This window comes from Argiope bruennichi, chromosome 8 (assembly GCF_947563725.1).
Source record: "Argiope bruennichi chromosome 8, qqArgBrue1.1, whole genome shotgun sequence".
Lineage (NCBI taxonomy): Eukaryota > Metazoa > Arthropoda > Arachnida > Araneae > Araneidae > Argiope > Argiope bruennichi.
The window spans coordinates 24,779,974-24,798,262 of record NC_079158.1 but is presented as its reverse complement, the minus strand read 5'-3'; the positions used below and the strand labels follow the sequence as shown (position 1 = coordinate 24,798,262).

Genomic DNA, 18,289 nt, shown 5'->3' with positions numbered 1-18,289 from the left:
ACCAAATTTGTAGATTTCTATCAAATTTTGAACGAAATCCATTCTGAGGAAATATGTATGTTCTAGTGCAAATGAACACCATAAATTCAAAGAGTATAAAACTAGAAAGATAGAATTCGGTACATACTTTTAGCATTTAAATTGTATTTCCATATAAAATTTTTAACCCACCTGTCTGTCAGTCTGTACATTTGCATGCATCTAAACACAGCAGCTTAGTTCAGTGGAAGTGTGTTATCTTTTTTGCAGTTATTAAAATTGTGGTTTTATGCCAGATTTTGGTTTTAATTGGTTAATAAAAAGGCACCTAGTGTGCATACTCTTCACATCACATTCTTCGGTTTTCTTCACTATTCAGCGAAGCACAGACAGAATTATACTGAAAAAAATCTGAGTACTCATGGCTTTTACTACCTTTTCCAAGTTCTACAACTTTTATGAGGTAAGGGTAGTAAGAAGTCGCATTTATTAAATTCCTGGTAAGTATTTATTAAGTAAAACCCCTTTCCTTGGTTTAAATGTCATTTACTAATTTTAATTATATTAATTTTAATATTGTTTATACATTCATGAACTTGCTCAGAAAAAATAATTATTTATATTTATTTAAAAGCATTCTTGCAACTCATTAAAATAATGTAATATCTGCTCATAATTCATGGGCAAATGCATTTCACTATCAATTTCCGTGCATTTCATTATTCCAACAAGTCAGGTATAAGCTAATATGCAAGAGGCATGAAATTACGAACATGCGCTAAATCTCATCTCACCCGTAATGATGTTAATTCGCGGATGAAGTCTGTGTCTCGATCGTTTCATAATAAGCATAATCAACAGACTTGATATCGGTGTATATTCGGAATCCTTTCTGTGAAATGTTTAATTTGCACTTGAGAATCATGTCTGGTTTTACACGATTTTTTTCATATTTGGCACGTTGTTCTTGTTGTTGTTACTTATGGCACTTATCAAAGACAATCCCATTGGCACTCATAATATAAAAACGTTAGCGCTATTTAACATGACAAATATTTCGGTAATATCAATTAGAAATTTCCCTGCCTGAAATGTTTTTTAACTCTAAAATGCATGGCTTTTTATTTTTTATTTTTTTTTTCAAAAAAAATGTATGTTTTAAACAACTGCATATAATTTAGGAAAATAATTTAAAAATTTTAATTACTTTTTTCGCATTTTTTTAAAAAATTAAGATATGTCAAATGGTTACATTATGAATTAAATAATATTCCAGTGACACAAATCATATTATAACAATTCTGCAATAAAAATAAAATCTCTTCTTACCAAAATATTTTTTACAATGTAAAAAAAAATATTTTGATAATATTTTTAGTGGTAGAATTATTCATTCAACAGACATCTCAGTAATTAATATTAATTCTCATACTGCTATTCCCATATAGCGGTCTTTCCTATAAACTTTTATCAAAAAGTAATTAAAAAAGGATTTATCGTTTAGAACAATTTTGTGAAGCTAATAAATGGAAACAATGCATTCTAGGGTTAAAATGGATGCATTCTAGGGTTAAAAAAAGATCAACTGATTCATGATGAGACTTAAGCAGAGGTAGTGATCCTTTTGAAATTTTCCCGCATACTCTGCAATAAAGATGTTATTCTCCTGTCTTTCGCCTCTCCACTGAATAAAAATTGACAAGGCCGTGTAATAAGGTTCAGTTTTTTATTTTCACATTCCCGCATATGAACGCTTTGCACTTTGCAGTATAGTGTGGGAAAAAACAAATTTGCGTTTTTGGATGGCATTATGTCGACTGAGTGAAATAAAAAATTTGACTCAGAATTACACAACTTAGTTATAGAATCACATGCCAAGTTTCATTTAGCTAAGTTGTTAAGTTTTTGAGTTACCACACATAATTGCATGCGAATGTACAGACAGACAGACGGGCAAATTATCGATGAACTTGGTTCGAATTTTGATACGGATGTACACTTAAGGTGTTAAAACTGTACATCAAATTTTAACCATTAAATTCGTTAATTTGCTCTCGGATAAAGATATAGTAATATTACTGTGAATGAACTTATAAAATTTGGCATCAATCTACAAATTTGGTGTTACTGGCACTTTGAACATGTTTCATCAGTACAGCACATATCTTTTTATAAATTATCGTATTCATAGACAAACATGATTCTAAAATATATATCTTTCGAACTCTGAAAGGTCTGAAAAGTGAAGTTTCTTCAAATATATTCGAATATTTTGGCGATTAGAATACATTCTCTTTAGATGCTTTGTGCGCGAGTAAGTAAAATGAAACATATTTCACGCGATTAAGTATAAAGGAAAAGACAAAGTAAAATAAATTTAAAAAATGGAAACAAAATTCTGAGATAGTTATCATGTTAGTGCAATAAAAATGTCAAAATTGCTAACTCATAGATGAACAAAAAGCACTCATATTCTGCCAAAATAAACCATATTCTGTCCATTTTAAAATAAATCAATAATTGTAAAGTTACTTTCGGTGAGACTTATCTCCATCAAATTACCCTCCTGCCACAACCCCCAACCTATCGAGGGTTGTGGCAGGAGGGTATTTTGATGGAGATACTGCTCTATTTATATACATCTCCCCAATTGTTTTCCATTGCGGAAATTATTCCTGGGAATCTTTCTTTGAGGCGACTCACAAGTCTTGTAGCGAGCAGCAAATTTTCATTTTTCTTTTGTTACTTCAAACCATCGACTTTTCAAAATGGATTTCAATTTCGGGAACTAAAGAATATCCGTATCGTTATATCGGGAGCATTATGAACCGTTATGACATCGAATTTAGAAAGTATTGATTCGAATTCGAACATTTCAGCAATGTTTAACTAACTGTAATACTATTCTTGTTTTGTTCATGAGTCAGAAGACAGGCTTTGCTGTAATTCAGTGCAGATTTATGAATTATTATAGCAGACAATTAAACGATTATTTGCTCAAATATTCCTTAGCATGAAAATCTTCTTTTGGCAAGAAAATATGTTAAATTTGAAATGTCGGTACATCGTGGTTGTGATGAATTGGTGAATGACCTTCCTCAAGCTGAATGACCTTCAACCTAAGAAAAACAAGTACATCTGCTGAACCTATGCATTTGAATTATATGTATGAAACGATACGTTATTCGCGAAAGAATGATAGAACTGTAGTAACTACGATTGTGTTATGAAAAATGACACGTTAAGCAGATACGGCGCACTTTAATCTTTTCTAGGGTCATGGGAAGAATATTTACCACCAAATTCATCAATGTTTGTATGAAGTTATGTAGGTTGCCATAAGTTCTGACAAATTTTTGAACAAGACAGAAACTTAGATGCTTCAATCCCTTATTTTATACAAAAGGGTGTGCCTTGTTTTGTTATTTATCTATTAATTGACCAAATTAATTAATCAAATTAAGTTTAATCAATAAGCTTAATGAATACTTTTTTAAGCCAATCTTAATCCTAAGAATATTTTAATATACCATGACTAGAAAAAAATGGTCCTTTAAAGGGTTAATTCACATCTCTTTCTACTTATTAAAATCGACTCGTCTATTACGTTATTCTTACGTCACACTCGCCAACTCGTCAGAGTCAGGCTATATTTTACATCTTTTCTGTATATCTGTTGCAAGTAAAATAGTTTACATTTAATAGAGAGACCTCATGTTACGTCATTCATAGGTATCGAGATCGACTGTAGCTTTTTTTAATATTGAAATGTCATTGACAAGAAATAAATTTCACAGATAAATTTGACTTTTGTCGAAACAGAAAGATCCTTATTAAATTTTTATGAAATAAATTATTAGTTTCTTATATAAAAGTTGGTTTATAAAAATCTGTCTTATATTTATTATACGAATTTCACTTAATAAAGAATTTCTTCATTGTATGAAAGCGATGGTATTTAACGTTAATATATTTCATGTCTAACAAAAGCTAAAGACGAAAATGTGCATAGTATAATTATGAATGAAAGCTTCAGGAGATATTAACATTTTCTCAATTAATTGTCTGTCTAGAAGATGAAAACTTCCACCTCGCGTGATGACACATAAAACTTGATGTCTCTTGAGAAAATTATTGTAGACTTGCAATTTATTTCCATATATTAAGATTGCGTTTATTTTATCCTTTGAAGTTAGAATTATTATGCGCGACAAAAGCTGGAAATAAACAAAACTGCATTTTAGGTCGTTTAGTTGATGTAATTAAGATAGCAAACATAATAAAGATAGCGAAGCCGCTGTGTGTTCTATGAAAGTCATAATTGTTCTGTTGCTTTTATTACGATGCTGCCCAAAATATATCTAATTAGATCAGGTCCCCTGGTGAAAAATGGGTAATATCAAGTGAATTCTATTAAATTACCATGAATGACTTGTTTCAAAGAAGGTTTAAGTGATAAGGAATAAAAAGTAAATGAAGAATTCATTGGATGAAGTAAAATAATGCTATCCGTCTACATTACCAAAGCTAAATATCACATGATTTGAATGAAAACTTTTAGTTTAATTTTAGATTTAATTTAGATATATTTATACATTTCTGTAAGCAAGATGAAGACTATTTGGGACTGATCACATTATTTTCAGGCCATGTTCAGATGACGAGGAGGACATCGCCTTTCAAAACGTTCACGTCACACAAAAGATGGAATTTCGTGAGATTTAACTTGCCCCAAGCCCACAGAAGCCGTGGTCTAGAATGTAATCGGGTCTCACATAGGCATTTTTAATATATTCTAAGATTTAATTCAGATTTACAAATATGGTGTCAAAAATACATTTAGCAACTTTTCCTAAATTACTCAATTATCATGCTTATATATGCATGGAGAACATACAGACGATCAAACGGTAGAGTAATTTCGTTCAAAATTTGATTCAATCTACAATTTCGATGTAAAAAACATCATCAACATCCTACACTTAACATGTAGAGTTATTTTTTTCACTTAAAAACAATCAGTGAACTATCTAATATACTGATCTAGTCTGAAATTTGACTCATATTTCTAATTCCGGTTATAAGACACGAATGATTTCTTCGAAAAGTTGATAAAGATCCGATCTTCGGCCTATGGACCACATCCCAAATTTTGTTTACTAATCTCACCCGATATTATGTTATGCGTACAGAAAAATTGGCAGACGTAATTCAAAACCAATAGGAATAGTCTCTCCAAAGATGGTGTACAATAGTTACAAAATATTAACCTTTGGCAAGAATATAGCATTTTTACTAATTCTATCAAGTGTTCCCCTTGACGTGTATTTTGAAAATTAAACCCTGACATGTGGTTAATAGTGTCTGAAAATCGAATTTGTGTTTTAGACACCTCTTTCCGAACCGATTGAAACAAAATTTCACACAAAACTGCACTTGTAGTCATAATATCCCGTACTAAATATGATATACATAAGTCAGTGTATTTTTGAGTTATCACATTTATATGTTTCTGAAAGCACAGACGGTCAATCCCTTTTTAGATTCGCCTAGAAATTTGATAAGTTCCAAATTATAGATGTTAAATTTGCATATTGAATTTTATTTATCCAACTCTCCTCGTTTTTTATTTATCACGTTAACTTATATTTGAACAGACAGATTTCCTCTGATTGCATTTGCTCAAAATTTGATAGAAATCTATAAAATGGGTGTAAAGATTGTATGCCAAATCTCACCAATCTAGCTCAAAAAGTTTTTTTTTTTTTTGAGCTTGTCACAGGCAAACGGACGAACAAGCAGGCAGACATTTTTTTCTAAATTCGATTCGAATTTTTTAACGATTACGATGGTTTCTCTAAATTTTGTATTCGAGAAAATAAAAAGGTGACTCGGACTTCCAGACTCGGTAGTATCTAAAACATAGATACTTGTGAAAATGTCATGTTAAATTTTCGGACAATATATCTTCTTTTGTACGTTTTGTGTACGAGAGCGTAATAAAAATTTAGATAAATATCCCATCTTTTAAAGTTTTTGTCTTTTATTACTAAAATTTCGCTGGCCGTTTTTCTTGCTTGTGGCAGTGATTAAGAAAAATTTCTTTTAATTAAGCACTCTTTTTGATCAATAATAAAAGTTTTCGCTGGTTGTTGATTAATTGTTCATATTTTTTTTTCTTTAGATTTTCAGATTATGCGCGAGTGGTTATATAATTCAATAACTTTTAAAATCCCCTCCAAAAAATTTTATTATTTTCCAGGCGCTTTATTAATATTTTTAAAGAATATTCTTCCAACGTAGTTAAGTTGTTTTCAACATCACTTTTACTTAATAAGATTTATTAAACCAATTTAAAAAGAAAGGTCACTAAATAATGTAACGTCAAATTCTACATTTTCAAGACATTCCTTAAAGAGAAAAATCCTACAAAATTCAACCTCATAAAAAGAAATACGAAATGGTGGAGGAACTGAGAATAAAGAAAAAAATATATATCTATTTAATTTTCTGAATCGTTCTTTTTCCCTTCCAAATGATAGACACTGCACTTAACGAATAATTGAAGTGTCACTCAAAATTTTTCTCCCGCTGGCTTCGACTGTGCAAAATAAAAGAAAATGTCGCAACTTAAAATTAAGCTTTTTAAAGAACAGATTTTGTCCGAAAGTGAAAAAGCGGGGACAAGAGAAAAATGTCAAAGTCAGGGGTATACAAAGTACCGAATCAAAAAGTCTGATTAAAAGAAATATTTGATTTACGAACAAAAAACTCGTTAGTAAAAAAAAAAGAAAAAAACTTTTGAAAAGAAATAGATTTTGAATAAACTTCTGCTTTCCATGCACTTTATATGTCTTGATAAACACAAATAGTGGTTTTCAACTGCTGTGGTGAAGGATTAAAGTTGTATTTCCTTAATATGACAAGACAAACCCTTTAAAAACTAAATAATCTTTTTAAGATAAATTTTAAACTTATTTTTACAGCCTAATAGGTTTTATAGGTGGGTCAAATGGTTAAAAACGTAGCTCTAGAAATTGAAGGACATGAATTGACACGCCAAATGCTAACTTATCCTACTGCTTAACAAGAAAGTAGAATACCAAAAATATCAAATAAATATAAGAAAATAAGGTAATTTTCAGTTTTAAGAATGAAATAAAACGAGTAAATGTTGCTACTGTCATCGTTATTTGACCTTTATTTGACCGGCTTGATTGACCTTGAATAGTGTAATTCAAAGCTTGGAATAACATGCCTGCGTTTAAAATTTATTGAACCTATTAAGTATTGAATAACGATCACAAAGGGTTCTCTAAAAATATAAGCACTGCGAGTAGAACCTTCACCCTCCCCCTTCTTCCAATGCTCACTAACATATCAGAAAATGATTCGCTCTGTTGTAAATGAAAACAATAATTATCCGATTATTTTCTGCCATAGTTTTTGATTTTTATCAAACAGGTTATTATATGCAATAATTATTATCAGACCTCTTTATGTTTATCAATTAAATTAAATTTACTCAAATGAAAGAGAAATTGATGCTAAAAATGTGTTCGAAGTCATTTTCAATACCCCCATTAAACTTTGTACCATTTTTCTTTGGTCCATCTCAAAATGTTCGATTTCACATCTACATCAATAGTGAAAAACGAGCTTGATTCTGTGCCTACAATTTCCAATATTTCTTACTTTCCACTTTTTTTTTCCCTCAGAAATCGAATCTTATACTTGCATATGGAAAATATTCCAAAGCGTGACAAGGCTATATTCTTCTTCCCCAAACACGTAAAAACAATTTCTTCATTCTCCTTCTCGGTCTCCCTTTTCTTCGAAGAAAAATTGGTTCACTCGATAAATTTCTTTTCAGTAGAAGCTCGGCTATTTGGAATTCGATTTTTATTCGGCAAATATTTATTCTTTCGCCTGATAAACATTCTCTCTTCCTTATTATCACTGATTGCAATGTAGAAGTGAATGATTTTTGATGTTAAGTTAGAAGTTAATGAATGACAAAACATTTTTTAATCTGGGATTTATTTATTTTTTATCTAAAGACATTCACAGAACATAGTCATTTCCGGATCTTAACTCCCCTTCAATTGGTGATATCCCTAGCAGTGGTTATTTCTGAGAAGATTTTGTAGTACAACTTACCTGTTTGATGAGTGCGCAGTAGTCTCATGATATTGAAAATGCTTAACGAGTTTATTTTTACCAAAGGAAAAATACTGTAATCGTCAAAAAAATTCGAATATGGTATTTTGACGAATCCCCACTTTTTGGACAATCCGAATCTACAAAAATATAATTTTGTAATTATGTCCTTCTATCTAGGAGCACGATAACTCAAAATTCCTTTCATCTAGACTAATGAAATTTGGTATGCTGTATCTGCTCCAAATGTCTATATTTCTATCAAATTTTGACATAAGAGTCTTTTGTCTTTTCGTCTGTCTGAATATACGTAAACATAATAACTATAAAATGAAGAAAACAAGAAAAATAAAATTTGGCACACAGATTTAACATCTAAAGTTAGATATGTGCCAAATTTTAAACCAAATCCACGGGTGAATCGAGAGCCTGTCAGCCTGTACTTTCACAAACATTGGAATGCGAAGAAATTCAGTTACTTAATATGTGAAATCTAGTTTGTGATTACAATTGTAACTCTATATCAGATCTTGGGTTTGATTGCTCGTTCGTTGATTAGTTGATTGGTGGTTTTATTTATAAGAAAAAACATCCAAAATACACATCTGGTATTACACAAATACACATCTGGTATTACACAAATACACATCTGGTATTACACAAATACACATCTGGTATTACACAAATACACCGGCTTCCTTATATTTGTGTAACAATTGCATTCCAGCCATTAATCACCCAAAAAAATTGCCATTACTTCTCAAGTTATTAAGCTGTCTCTTAACCATTTTTCGTTCATGACATGCTGTTAATAATTCATACTTATTGGAAGAAAATCCCGCTAATTATTGGATTCCAAAGTTATCGTTAAACTGTCTGCGAGTGTCAATTATTTTTAATTTAATGTGCTTCGATTTTTACAGTGTGCCAGTTTGAGCGTTTCATTCTTGTTTTATATTTTCAAATACTAAATTCTCTATTTAAACATTTTCTATATTTAATAGATTGCATGACTCACCAGTAATTCATAATTATTAGATATTATCTTATTAGATGACTTATTAAATAGATCTTATTAAATTAGGTAAGAGCAAAGAAATGGTCATCTAATTTGTTAGATGATCCGAATCACAGTCTCAAATGATGTCAGTGAATATATTAACACGTGATCTTTCTAGGCGGAGCTAGCTGCCAATCATGTATCACGTGTTCTTCCTGTTGTTTTTTAGTATATTTTTTTCCAGTAGAAGCGAACTTGACTCCCGTACTAGAGGGGGTGCGATCTTGGCTCTCTCTCTCCCGAGAAATTTTATGTGTAATTCTCTAGGCCTAATACATTATGGCGTAATCATGTGCCTTTTGTTGTTGATATTATCAATAAACCACATAAAAGACAACATGTGTCTTCAAGTCATTTTACCCAGACCACAATCTTCACTATCAAATAAATTATTGTGTAATCATGAAATGCAATAATTTTTCAAATATGTTTGTCGTCTCGTGAAACAAGTGTGTCTCACAACTAGTGTATTTGTTCGGACCATATGAATCACACATACTCCACATGTTTGCATGGATAATGAGTCAATTGTTTCCCATGGCCCATCAGATCTAAGCAACGTGCTGTGTTTTAGAAATTAATGTGTCAAAGTGTCGCATGTTTTTCCAGGTACCACGATCCAGAACACGCCAATTTGCTCAATACCATGTGGCTCACTGCCATTACGTTTCTTTCGGTTGGTTACGGAGACATTGTCCCCAACACTTATTGCGGAAGAGGAATATCTGTCAGCACAGGCTTAATGGTAAGTCTTCAAACTCCTCGCAGTTGTATTCTAACTCTGTTCTCTCTCATTGTATGTGTGTGTTTGCGTCTGTAGTGCGTGCTTTCTGACACACTTGACATTGTGTACTTGGAATATAAAACACCTTTTATTTTGAGTTATTGGCGATGTAACATAACATTTCTAACTTTATATAATGCAAAACTTCCCCTCTGTAAACGAAAACATTTCAAATCTATAAAATAAAATTGCTTTGTGTTATATATATAATGCAAGATAAAACTGGCTTCAATCTGCATCGCGACACAAGAGCAAAAAAGAGCGAAAGAAACCGAAATTTTTTCCTCAATGATTTTATACTGAGATTTTTATAGGGATTTTTTTGTCACGTATTTTTAGGTATCTTTAAAAGAATGTGCTAAGTATTTAAGATTTTTATCCCTTCACTCAGAGGGTGAGAACTTATTGAATTTACACTTTTACTTTATATAAATATATATAAAGAAGAAATCTTTCTCTTTTTCTTGCAGGGTGCTGGTTGTACCGCCTTAGTAGTAGCTGTCATAGCAAGAAAGCTGGAATTAACAAGGGCCGAAAAGCATGTGCATAATTTTATGATGGACACTCAGCTGACAAAACGGGTGTTTATTGCTTTCTTTTGCTTATTCTCTTAGCTAAGGAAACTTTTAATTACCTTTTTATAAGCTTATTTTTCTATTTATAAAACTGTTATTTGCAGCATATCCGAGAACTTCATGTTAGAAAATCATTCATCATTGATTTTCTTAATTCAAACTTTGCTCTAAAGGAAGAATGAATTTTCTTTATTCTCTACAGTTCGGATAATATTACATGTTAAAATGCTGCTTAAAGAGTTATTTTATTTACATGATACTGTTCTATCAACTATTAATTCAATATTTGAATTTCATTATTTTATTCGATATAAAGTTTTAGTTAAATAATTAAATAATACCTTTCGATTTGCTTAACATTTTAAATAAAACTATGTTAAATATAATTCTTTAATATTATTAGAATTATTTAATAGCATGCTAAATATATTATAAAAATTGACAGACATTTCACTTTTTCAGTCGTTATCAGCTATCATACAAACTTTTACTAAGTATTTTTTACATGCTTTTATGAACTAATATATAAAAATGAAGTATTATGAACTTAAAAATATTTTGCTTTGAAATTTTGATAAATGCTTACGTTTTGAATTTCGATGAATCAGTAAAACCTTGATTTTTAGATTACAATGGAATCTCGTTTATCGAGCATAATTTGTTCCCGAATCTTACCCGTATTGCGAACCATCATCAGGCAAAATAATTTTCCAACGGAAATCCATGCTAAAGAGAACAATGCGTTTCATAACCAAAAAAAAATACTCAAAAGAATTTATAATAATATAATTTATTATATTATTTATACTCATTAATTTTTATAAGAAAATTGTTTAAAGGTATTTGTCTTTCGCGTACGCTTCAAAATTTTGCGGAAATGAGGCACGGCATTATCGTTAAGTGAGTTTGTAACACCCGTAGCTACTGCTAATCAGTGTGATGTGTCTCAATATACGATGCAATAACTTCAGCGTTTTCGGCATCGTCCTTATTTCACTGAAGGTTTCTGCTCTGTTGCCTGTATTAGTTCTTTTCCCTCCTGAACAAATCTCCTCTGCAGCTTTTTTCTATGATAACAGAAATGTCTTCATCCTGCTCAATGATATCATTACAATTCATCTCTAATTCCAAGATCTTGTCAAACAAAATCTCATCGATTAATGCTTCTGAAGCACTTGTTGAAATTCCTCGGAGTCGCGTTCGACAATGTAAACCGGATAAAACTTCTTAGGATTATCTTCAAACAAGCACTTAACATAGACTGATCAAGTGCCAAATCAGCGTATATGGCCATGGTGTCTCCTCGCCACTCGTTCTGCGAAACATCGCTCGCTAAGAGAGTTACTATTTTACGAATCACTTGCTACGCAGGATGTTCAATAATCCTTTTGCTGGCCTCTCCTGTTCTGAAATTTTCTGGTTTTCCTCTAATTTTTGCAGCATTAGAACAAACAAAAATAAAAACTCAAAACAAGTAAATATTTACAAAGCGTTTTAAACGTTTAAAGGTTTTAAAATGTAGAAGACCGCTTGAAGCGCGTTACGGCCGCCCTGCAGAGGTTTCACTTGAACGCCCTAGACGCGTTACGGACGAAGAAGAGGTTAAGAGAAATTTGACTATATATCGGTCTACGACCTCAAATTACACGAAAATGCAGGAAGATGATAGATGAGTATTAGCCTATAATTTTGTTTCTAGAATTTTAAATTTGCATCAAATTTTGCTCTATGATCTATGAACCGTACATTAGCGCATTAACTTAAAAGCGCAACAAACTGCATTTTTGCCTAAGTTTGCAATAGTATTTCTTCTCGCAGCCGGTTGTATGGTAACGAAGAGAGTTTTCAGACAGCTCTAATGGATTTTGAGCTAACGAATTTCAGAGCAAAAACGGAAGTTCCAGTAACTGCTGGAATTTTTATGATACCTTGTATAGGAACGAAGATACTATATCCTGCTAGAAAAATCTTTGCTCTATTATGGAAACTTTAAAAAGCCGTTAGTTGATTAATAGTAAGTAGAGCAAAGTCTCCGACGAGTTCTATCTGAATACTTTATATTTTTGCAGTTCTTTAGTGACTAGTTGTTGCTTCTACTTGTACGCTACTGTTTACAGCACTGTTCTTGTAAAAGTTCGGCTATGTTTTGATATTTTGCATTCGTCTTTTAAGTCATAATAAAGCATTGTTATTTGTTACTTAGCCTGCTAAATTTTTCGCAGTACAACCCGTTTCTTCGAATTTTATTTTATCACAACAATATGATCTATACTTGAATACTATAGATCGTTGTGTAAATTTGCACTAAATCCATCGACGGATTATCGAAGAATTATTCAAATATTCGGAATAGCTTTTTTAAAACAACATTATTTTAATTAGTCATTAAAAATCATATTATTTTTTAATAATTTATTTATAATTTATAAAGAGTGCATTATCTAGTAATTCATTTTTTTTTCTTTCCTTTCTTAATAAGGGAAACTTCAGTTGCATGCTTAAGAACAAATTTCCTTTGTACGGTGCAATGCAATTAGCTACTTAAAAGAATGTTATTGTAGTTAATGCATTTCAAAAAGAAAAATTACAATTGTTTTTCTTGTGACCACCTTCCCTATTCACTTTCAGTTTCAATTAAAAAGTGAAACGTTTTGTGCTGTTTTAAGAAAAGAAACAATGCAATCTTTGAAGTTGATTCTGAAGTGGAACGAATAGATTTAATTCTATTTACATGCAAATGTACTTACAAATGGCCTGGATAAAAACAGCTCAGATTAAATTATAGATCTTAAATAAGCAAGTAATTTAGTTATTTTTATACAATGAAGCAAAAGAGGTAGTTTTTGAAAAAGAAAATATTTTTCCTGTATTTTTAGGTAATATTTTTAAAAATACATTTTTAATCTTTTGTTTTCTTCAGTTAATATTTGTTTTGCTTTGAAATCTTTTATACTTTCTCGTGTTTGGAGATATAAAAGAGAAAGTAATGTAATCATAAGAGAAATCAATTGTTACATTACTTTTGTTCATTTTGACGTTGACAGTCTGAGTTCGAGGAACACAATTTTGGAATTACTTTTCGTTTCAAAATCTCGAAACTAGCACTTTTCAATGCTTGCACTTCGCTGTGGGGGGGGGGGGGGGGGGTCGCAAAAGAGTCAGTGGTTATTAAGCCTCCTAATTCCACGAGTAATTTTAGTTAATCTTTTGCTAAATGTAAGCATCTCCTCCTTTCAACTTTCCTTACACACCCCTTTTTGACGAAATAAACGTCTCCTAACGCATGCGCCAAAGCTAGGAGGTTTTCCAAAATGAACAATATGCAACTTCTGTTTGTTCCAATTTTGATACAGAAACTGCATAAATTGTAATTCACTGTGATATTTGTAATGAAATGCGATAAAAGAAAGTCTGCCTGTCCATCTATATGCATATGAACACAATAAATAAAAAAAAAAACATTAAGATCTTATTGATATGAAATACGGCATTTAATTTTATAACTAGAATCATAGATGTGTATTAAATTTTGGGCCATATCCGTCATTGAGTTGACTGCCTACTGATGTACACATGAATATGCATTGTGATCATAATGATTCATAAATGTAATATGCTAAAATGTTAGGTCTTTTTGTATTTTTTTAAAGATTCTGCTTTCGAAAATCGAAGACTAAAATTAATCAATATGAAATCTTTTTGAAAACTGCATATAAAGAAAGTACTATCAAATATTATTAAATGAACTTTTATTCAAAAATTGCTTTTTAGAAAATCATTGGTCCTGTACTGGATAATTGTTTAGTTGTTGTTGCTGTTGTTTTATAAATACAAGTTCAGAAACAAACTGAACAAAGAAAAGTAACTTGAAACTGGAATTATCAAGAATCTCTCGTGAAGATGAAACATGTCAAACTCACCTGGTTTTTTTTTTAATTCTTAATCTTAATCGTTTGTTTTTTATTGTTTTTTTTTATTATTATTATGACAGCTAAGTGATGATAGTAATTTTTTTTTTTTTTTTTTTGCTTTATAAACGTTATATTTTAAGTTCCTTTATAGCAAACTTTACTAATGACTGACATTTTTATATTTATGTAATACTGTGTTTGTTCGTTTTTATTTATATATTTAGTTAGTGGGTCACAAATTTTTTTACATAACGTATGATCCAATAAACCAAAATTATTGAGAACCACTAATGTGTAAATTTTAAAATTTGATCTTTACATGAAAATTTTAGATTAGCGTCAAACCTTTTAATGAAATGGATCATGGGTAATGTTTCAAAATGCTGAATGAATTCACTCTTTAATATGTAAAACACTCGATTTTATAGAAACATAAAAGAAAGAAAAGGGATGAATATTCCCATTATTATTATTATGAATATTCTTTATATAGATACATTAAGTCTTCGTTCCTTGTACTTATCAGTATTAAAGTAACTTCATTTGTTACTTTCATTGCAGCTAAAGAATGCCGCAGCGAGTGTGTTGAGGGAGACTTGGCTGATCTACAAGCATACGAAATTGGTGAAGCGCGTGTGTCCCGGAAGAGTGAGGCTTCACCAGAGGAAATTCCTCCTCGCTATCTACACGTAAAGATTCACTTCCCCTCAATTAAAATGTTAAGCACATCACATTCTGTATTCTTTGAAATTATTTTTTAATTCTATTTTTTTGTGTCACAGGTTAAGAAAAGTGAAGTTGGAGCAAAGGAAACTGATGGATAATGCGAATACGATATCCGATATGGCAAAAGTAAGTGACATGAGTGAAAACTTTTGAATTTTCTGGTACTATAACACATCATATCCAAACTATTAAGCATTGCGATTCAGTTTTTTAGTAAACCGAATCTATAGTGAACCTCTTTAACCTTTGTACAATTATTTTTCTGGATGAACAGTACACGTTCTTTCCGAAAGAGGTTTTTATGGATCAAAAAGGAGCTTTCGTGAAGGAAAATATCATTTATTTTAAAGACAATAAATGTTTTTACAAATGATAACTAGCCGCTTTTAAATTAATGCGTATACAAAGGGAATGGGATGTTTATAGAGCAAAAATTTTAATTAGGTAAACAGGTTTGAGCTGACAAAAGTCGCTTCTTTGTGTATTGCGCTTTTTTGTCGTGTTGCTATCATGTGTTTTGATAAAGTTTTAAATTTCTCGTAACATGCCCATCAAACAATTCAGTGACCAGAATGGTTACGGATACGGGGTTGTGAGAAGGCGTTCCGTTCTGTCACATTTTGATAAATTGCAAAAAAAGTCATATGAAATACGACCTACCAAAAATTGACTCGCGTGCCACCAATGAGACATAATTTACAGTTTTGGAACTTTTGCTATAATATATTCGAAATCCAAATCGGAAAAAAATTTGTGTGCGTGCTTCCTCTTATTTGTGTACTTATGCTCATATTTTTGTGTTCATATACATATTTAAATATGCATGTTTGCTTGTATTTTTCATTGTGCATCAGTGTCATTGTATAAACACGACATAGAGCAATACGAAAATATGCGACTCGTGTAGAATGACAAGAAATGAAGAAAGAAAATAAATGCCTAAGTGGGATAACATATATAAAGAGCGGGCCGATACATCTGTCACGTCATCTGTTGCTATAATCTGCTCATTCACTTAGCTTCCATCCAGTATCTCAAGCACCACCCATTTATTCAGAAACTCCTTTTCTATCTGAAAATTGAATTCAAATTGAATACGAATTATTTTGAAGCAGTTTGTTATTACATCTTGTAATAATTCTTTTTATTGTTGCTCAATGAATCACTTTCGGAAAGACGTGTGATGTTCGTCTCTGAAAAAATTCATGTGGCGACGGAAACATGTTTTGTAACATTGACGAATTTGATGTACATTTTAAGTGGTGCGGGGCATATTGGAAAATTACCCAATTATATTGGTATAATCAGAGGATGATGACTTTGGGAACACAATTGTTCCGACATAAGGTGCCAATGGAGGAAGGGGAGGAGTCCGACCTCTCCATAGGGACTGTCAGGTCTAGAGAATTGGCTACCAGCGCAGCTGGAGAGTGAATATATTAGTAGTCAGTCACAATGAATCATGTATATACGGCTAGGATCTGTGGTAACGGGGGAGCTGGCTATATCCAAGTGTATTGGTAATCTCGGCTCTTTTGCATTTTGAGAAAAATTGTGAGTAACTCAATTTCAAACGAACCCATAATTATTAAAATAGAGATTTTTTTATGCTTTATTTCGGTAACATTTGAGTTAAAGAAATATTTTTCTGTAAAATATCAAAAAACACTACATATACAAAATTTTAGATCAAAATATTTGATATGAATTTTTTTTAATATATAAACTTTAATTCTAATAAAAAATTTGCTAATTATTTTAATGATTTCGTTAAAATGCATGCTTTGGATACTCATTCCAAACTAATTGTCTTCCTTTTCAATCTGAATTTTTTTCTCAGAAATAATTTTCTTTCAATTCGCAATTGATTATCATTTTAATAACAGAATATTTATTTATAAAATATTTCCACAGAACATTCATTAATTTTTATATATTGAAGGTTTTCTTCCTTTCTTTTATGCAGACTTCAAACAGCATCTACGAAGTTGTGAGTGACCTCAGTCAACGACAGATGTCGCTGGAGGACAGGCTTCAAGCTGCAACAGAGAGAATTGTAGCCATTCAAGAGACACTAGATACACTTCCAGATTTAATCATGTGCAGGATTCAGGCGTGCAGAAAACCATCCTTCCACCAGCCGGGCACTGGACCCTCCTGGGCCAGCATATCTTCCGTCAATCTACCAGCATCGCAAAGACGAAGTTGTACTTTAGGAATCCCAACGATTGTACCGCGATCAGGATCGGCGAACAATTAGCCAAAAAGTGGGAATGCTGAATCTATATGTATAGACCTCTGAGGCGAGGGAAGTTTGTGCCAGTATTAGGCATTTTCACTGCTTTGGAATGAAAGAAAAGTTTCAACGATCTATCGATAAAATGTTCTATTCAAGGACATGTTCCAAAGGCACCGAATTTCTGACATGCATACGTCACAAGTATACTAAAAGCAATTGTAAAGGGTGTAAAGCCATTTCAGTATCCATTGCTTCTCTGTGTTTGCTTGATGCGGTGAGACGCAGTAAGATCAACATCAAATCTTGGTATGAACGTTCAGGGTGATTTTGACTTCAGTTGCCATTTTGAGAAATGAAACTATTCAAAGTTAATTTTTATGAGGAAACTAAGAGCTGGCAAGGAGACGAAATTATTTCTGCTCAGACTGGTTAAGTCATCTGATTTAAGTACTGATAAAGGAAAACTCTTGAGATAAATCAGTTATAAAATTTTTAAAGAATTTTGATAATGAAAAAAGCATGTTCCCTTTTAAAATTTTACCAAATTTTATTTTCAGGAACAAAAGAAAAATCTACTATAAAAAGAAACTGTGGCAATTCATCTGAAAATCACCCTGAAATTTCTTTAAACTTTAGAATGATTCAAATTTGCTTTTTTATCATATATTTTATATGATTATTTATATAAATGGTTCATAGATTCAATAATTATTTCTAAATGAATCCAAATCTTTATCGTTCCTCTACTCTTTTACGAGTTATGTTATGCTTCTTATGTATTTGAAAGCTTTTAGTCAATTTTTCAAAAATTGATTTATTGAAAAAAAAAACCCTTCTTATTTTAATTTTATGATA

General features: G+C 31.3%; 1 protein-coding gene across 1 annotated transcript in view; it reads left to right on the top strand.

Moving 5' to 3' along the window:
- The window catches only part of LOC129981231 (small conductance calcium-activated potassium channel protein-like), a 186,255-nt gene extending 168,236 nt beyond the window's left edge, over positions 1 to 18,019 (top strand). The window contains exons 4-8 of the mRNA XM_056091990.1: positions 9,809 to 9,944; positions 10,454 to 10,564; positions 15,031 to 15,158; positions 15,252 to 15,321; positions 17,162 to 18,019. Of these exons, the coding sequence (XP_055947965.1) occupies positions 9,809 to 9,944; positions 10,454 to 10,564; positions 15,031 to 15,158; positions 15,252 to 15,321; positions 17,162 to 17,455 (739 nt within the window). The 3' untranslated portion in view covers positions 17,456 to 18,019. The remainder of the gene's footprint in view (positions 1 to 9,808; positions 9,945 to 10,453; positions 10,565 to 15,030; positions 15,159 to 15,251; positions 15,322 to 17,161) is intronic.
- The last annotated feature ends 270 nt before the right edge of the window (positions 18,020 to 18,289 follow it).